Source organism: Cibotium barometz, chromosome 52, assembly GCF_041138505.1.
Source record: "Cibotium barometz isolate CiBa-2024 chromosome 52, ASM4113850v1, whole genome shotgun sequence".
In the NCBI taxonomy this organism is placed as follows: Eukaryota; Viridiplantae; Streptophyta; class Polypodiopsida; order Cyatheales; family Cibotiaceae; genus Cibotium; species Cibotium barometz.
The window spans coordinates 29,732,074-29,738,073 of record NC_141097.1 but is presented as its reverse complement, the minus strand read 5'-3'; the positions used below and the strand labels follow the sequence as shown (position 1 = coordinate 29,738,073).

The window sequence follows — 6,000 nt, the reverse complement described above, 5'->3', positions numbered from 1 at the left end:
CTCCAATTAAGGCATATACGACCTTGATACCTCCCTCTCTCTCTCTCTCTCTCTCTCTCTCTCTCATCTATGGGAAGTGGATATAGACTCTAGAGAGCTTATATGAGGTCATAGATTCACGGGCCAGATGCTACCTTGTACATTCACAAGTTCCCATTGTACTCACATGTTACCTCAGTATAGGTAGCTAGTCTATGCATTGTCCATTTTTTTCCATTTTCCATGAATCATTCCATTAAACTACTAACATTTTTTTGGTCTCATAGACCTTCTGAAGTCTTTTGAAAACATTAATATCTCTCTCTCTCTCTCTCTCTCTCTCTCTCACACACACACACACAAGTTCAAAGGCATGATGGTAAAGTTTACGTAAACAAATAAGTCCAAAAAACGAACTTCAACAAAAGAAGGTAGCTATATAACCACTTTCTGGACAATAATTCGGTCTCAAAAAATTACATTAGTAAGAATTAGTCATGCCATCATTATCCGCCCTCTGGCGATCAGAGGTAACACTATCGATTGATCTCACAAAAATGGCAGACTTTGTCGGCACAAAACCAGTTATCGATCAACCCCTTTGCATGGAGGGTATTTTAAAGAATGTGATGCTGAGTGAGGTGAATTAATATTACACTCTGCTGCAAAGCAGACAAGCACTCTGTGGAAGGAACTATACAATGTCTCTTTGGGCGCTTTGCTTCACATATATGACAAAAGCGGCAACCAGTTCACATTAGGAAGGCCAACATCCCCATATGTGACCGATCTTTGCTGGAGCCACAAGGCTTGCACAACCTGCGAGTTACAAGGGCTTCGACTTGCTGCCTCTGGTATTAAGCAGCTACAAAAATGGTATAGTGCAACATGTAACTACACACTCAAAAGCTGCTCAAGTAGTGGATTGGACCTGCTCATCTGCATGTAACCCACTGTCAGTATGCTAGTTAAATCATTTTGACTCTCAACTTGAACTTCTGAAAATGAGAAACACCGAGTTGAGTATATGGAAACAGCTAGACCTTACTCTGACAGCAGAAAGTTCCTGCACATCTTTGTCTTCACTTGGCTGCAGAAGTAAAAACAGAGAATTTATGAGGCAGTGCACACAATCAAGATGCAAAGCACACAATGCAAGTGTAAAAAAGGGCAAACCCTAGCACACCTACAATTAACTAGAAAAAAATTGCTGCTGAAATGCAAATTGCTATTCTTCGTATAACAGCACCACATTAGCCCAAACCTTCGCATAGGGGAACGTCCTTTGTTTTGGGTGCTAAGCATGGAAGATTTCGTCAGGTCGCTCTATGTTTTCTGAGTAAGTCTCCACCATTCCTATTCGCTCTATGTTTTCTGAGTAAGTCTCTATTTTTATTCGCTTTTCCCCTTCAGCTTGCACGTCTTTCTTCCTACACCTTTACCCCCATTTGCCCCCATACCTCACAGCTACAGTCTGCATGTTACAGGGGGCAACCATAGTCCTCTGCGCACTGCCCCTCACATGTTTCAAAACAATCACTTAACAGTCCTTTTTTAACATCTGGCCAGTCCCCCCTCTTCTACAGGGAACAGCTAAACATGCTGTCACATTCTCCCCTCCCTTGACTTTTGCCAACCCCTTCTGAGCCTAAGAAGAAGAAGAAGAAGAAGAAATGGCGTTCTAGGAACCCAACCAAGGGCAATAGTGGTGCCTTCCCACAAGAATCTGCTTTTGGACCATTTCCTAACATGCAGAACACTTATGGTTAAAACCCACAGTGTTCTTTTTTCGGACAGCGACCTATTCCTCAGCAGTCTATGTATCCAGACTATTTTGGCGGTGGTTCCGTGTTCCAATCTATGACTGAGGGTTACCCTCAGGGAGGCATGGGAATGCAAGGGAATATTGGAGCTAATTTTCAGCCTAGTATGCAAGGTAATACGTATAGTGGTATGCAGTCCGGAATGCAAGGGAATGTGTAGGGGGGCATGCAACCCGAAATGCAAGGAAACATGTATGGGGGCATGCAGCCCGGTATGCATAGTGGTATGTTTGGAAACATGGGGGGATCAGCAGGAATGCATGGTATGCCAGGTGTGGGAATTGGCAGGGTTGACCCTATGATGAGGGGGTAGCAATCTTGTGAGGCCACTTCCTTACGATAATTTAACGCCTATGGGTAAGGCGAAGGATTATAAGGAAGGGGGAGCTGCAATGAAATTTGACACATTCAATGGGGCAAAAGACAAGCTCTGTCTCACCAACCCATCTGTCTCACCAACCCACACATTTCCCAGTATGAAAGGGATCTGGTGGACTCCAAGATGTCTAAATATTTGGAAAGTACAAGCTTTGGGAATGGGGGATTATCCTAGAATACAAAGGACCACACTCCTAAAATTTAGGAGAGTTGCTATTTTTGGCCGGACTCCGATGGAAATTCTGTTCGCGTCATTGCATCTGGGATTAAGCAGATAACAAGAGTTAGAAAAGTGCATATGACAGAATGTCTACTAGTTGGGATATTTTTAGAGGTAAAGATTATGGGAGAACCCATCTCTTAGAGTGGGACATGTGGCAAGAAAGTGGACAAGTGGCCTCACACTTGTCATTCCAGCTATTGTGTGGCTCTCCACTTGTCATCATAGCCTTCTCTTTCCATTTTCACTCATGGGAACCCCAAATCTATAAATTGGAGCCCTCTCTCTTCATTAATGGAGGCTCTCTTGCTGCACACAAACTGCCCTAATGATGGCTACTCTCTTTTTCTCTCTCTTGAAGGCTGCCCATAAAGAATACCGGTTGTTGGGGACTGTTTTAGAGGCTTCCATCGCGAAGAACTACTTAATCGAAGGGTATTTAATCATTTTATTATGATTTCTAGCCATTGTACTTGTAGTACCAACCCTAGTACTTTAAGTACCGACTGTACCAGCCCTTGTACCCGCTGTACCAACCACTGTACCGGCTGTACCAAACATTATACTTACTGTACCAGCCACTGTAACTACTATACCAGCCATTATACTTGCTTTACCAATATTTGTACTTATTGTACCGACTGTACCAACCACTGTACCAGTTGTACCAACCATTGTACTTGTTGTACCGGCTGAATTGAGCATTGTACTTGCTGTACCAGCTCTATTGCATGAAGACCCGTGGTTTTTGGAGAGGAATCAGTACCGACACGGAGGTATATGGATTATATTGTTGGCTCGGCATTTCTACAACCTGTGTTCGAGCTTGGGCTGTGTTATGGCATTTGTATATGGATAATCCGACATCTCTTGTGGGGAGAGTAAGGCCCTCAAAGCTTGTACATGATATTATTATCCTTGGGTAATAAAATACTCCAAGGGGGGAGAGGGGGGGGAGGGGGGGTCGGCCAATTCCGGCCTCTATGTGGTGTCACATGTGCAAGCTCCATTTTCAGCATTTGTGGATGTTTTGTCCAGCTTTTATGTCTGATGATGGATGTGTGTTAAGGTTGTGGCCATGTTTAAATGTTTTAATATGCATTGATGGTATCAACAAGTGTGTCAAAGGCCCTAGTCCCACGGGCACCCGCGAGACACATTGGTATCAGAGCATAGGCTTTCTTGGAAGCGGAGGCTTCCTTCTATCAATAAGGAAGAGAAAAGATTTCAAGTGGGGACCACACTTACTATCATTGCTGTTAAGCATGGCCAGCCGCTTCATAGCTTATGAAGCAAGAGCATGAGCAGTAGACAGCTTGTTGATCTAAGAATTTATGAATTCACAAAATTTTATCTTGGAAGTGTGGAGCTGGCTCTATGTGCACACGTTTAGCACTCTTTTCATATGGATATTGTGGATTACATTATCCAGCTTAGAGGCAAGCTATATGGAGATATATCTCGGGATATCTTAAGGATACGGTGAGAAGATATTTCTTTTGGCTTTATGACCAACCTGGCAAAGAAAAGCTAAGTATACTTTGAGGTTGCAAAGTTGGTGCTTTTGCTATTCACTATGAAATGTTTTAAATGTTCACTAACCCTTGTATAGCCATGCAGGGAGAAAGATGGTGTTGTTTGCCTTGAGATGGTTTCAAGGAAACATTGTTTATGGCTCCCTTTATTGGGATGGATTATATCTATGGAGATTTCTTTCTTGGACGAGATTTATATAGACATTGGGCTTCACAAGCAATTTCTATGGACGAATCTGTCCGAGTTTATAGAGAAGAAATCTTTGGATATCTCATGGATATGGTGCTTTTATGGATAAAGTCCACCTGTACTCCAAGGTGTGTGATTAGCACGGAGTATGTGGTAAGAGTTATGGTATACACGTCTTTGGATTCCTGGACTTCTTTTCTAGGAATTTGGATCTATCCTCAGGTTTATGGATTATTCTTTTTGGCTCCCTTTATTTGGGATGCATTGGACTTATGAATCTCGTGGTTCGCATACCTTGTGTGTAGTGTTTTCTTGTCCTACGTGCTCTCTTGAAGATTGTTTCTACCATATCTGAACAATAGAGTGCAGATGGAAGGGAACATGGGCACTTGAGAGGGTAGTGTGAGTTGGTGGCCGAAATGCCTACAAACTATTGGTGGCCGAAATGCCTATAAACTATGTGTAGCAGAAATGCTTATGGAACACCAGGCTATCTATGCCTGCGAGTGATTGTTTTATCTTGTTACTTGACCCCACCTCTCATCCAAGGTGTGTGGTCAAAGTACCAACACGGAGTGCAAGTGGTAAACTGTACCAACCCTTGTCCCGCTGTACCAACCACTGTACCTACTGTACCAAACATTATACTTGCTGTACCAGCCACTGTAACTACTGTACCAGCCATTATACTTGCTTTACCAATATTTGTACTTATTGTACCGACTGTACCAACCACTGTACCAGCTGTACCAACCATTGTACTTGTTGTACCGACTGAATTGAGCGTTGTACTTGCTGTACCAGCTCTATTGCATTAAGACCCGTGGTTTTTGGAGAGGAATCAGTACCGACACGGAGGTATATGGATTATATTGTTGGCTCGGCATTTCTACAACCTGTGTTCGGGCTTGGTGGCCTCATGTTGGGCTGTGTTACGGCATTTGTATATGGATAATCCGGCATCTCTTGTGGGGAGAGTAAGGCCCTCAAAGCTTGTACATGATATTATTCTCCTTGGGTAATAAAATACTCCAAGGGGGGAGAGGGGGGGGAGGGGGGGTCGGCCAATTCCGGCCTCTATGTGGTGTCACATGTGCAAGCTCCATTTTCAGCATTTGTGGATGTTTTGTTCAGCTTTTATGTCTGATGATGGATGTGTGTTAAGGTTGTGGCCATGTTTAAATGTTTTAATATGCATTGATGGTATCAACAAGTGTGTCAAAGGCCCTAGTCCCACGGGCACCCGCGAGACACATTGGTATCAGAGCATAGGCTTTCTTGGAAGCGGAGGCTTCCTTCTATCAATAAGGAAGAGAAAAGATTTCAAGTGGGGACCACACTTACTATCATTGCTGTTAAGCATGGCCAGCCGCTTCATAGCTTATGAAGCAAGAGCATGAGCAGTAGACAGCTTGTTGATCTAAGAATTTATGAATTCACAAAATTTTATCTTGGAAGTGTGGAGCTGGCTCTATGTGCACACGTTTAGCACTCTTTTCATATGGATATTGTGGATTACATTATCCAGCTTAGAGGCAAGCTATATGGAGATATATCTCGGGATATCTTAAGGATACGGTGAGAAGATATTTCTTTTGGCTTTATGACCAACCTGGCAAAGAAAAGCTAAGTATACTTTGAGTTTGCAAAGTTGGTGCTTTTGCTATTCACTATGAAATGTTTTAAATGTTCACTAACCCTTGTATAGCCATGCAGGGAGAAAGATGGTGTTGTTTGCCTTGAGATGGTTTCAAGGAAACATTGTTTATGGCTCCCTTTATTGGGATGGATTATATCTATGGAGATTTCTTTCTTGGACGAGATTTATTTAGACATTGGGCTTCACAAGCAATTTCTATGGACGAATCTGTCCGA

General features: G+C 42.9%; 1 protein-coding gene across 2 annotated transcripts in view; it reads right to left on the bottom strand.

The window, feature by feature from the left end:
• Positions 1-396: 396 nt before the first annotated feature.
• CLC-D (chloride channel D) overlaps positions 397-6,000 on the bottom strand; it is a 72,164-nt gene continuing 66,560 nt past the window's right edge. Inside the window, exons 22-23 of one of the 2 annotated variants that reach the window (XM_086788641.1) lie at positions 1,023-1,069; positions 397-918 (exon numbers count right to left, since the gene is read on the bottom strand). In XM_086788641.1, coding sequence (XP_086644767.1) covers positions 915-918; positions 1,023-1,069 — 51 coding nt within the window. In that variant the 3' untranslated portion in view covers positions 397-914. The remainder of the gene's footprint in view (positions 919-1,022; positions 1,070-6,000) is intronic. The other variant, XM_086788640.1, reaches the window with a different exon arrangement.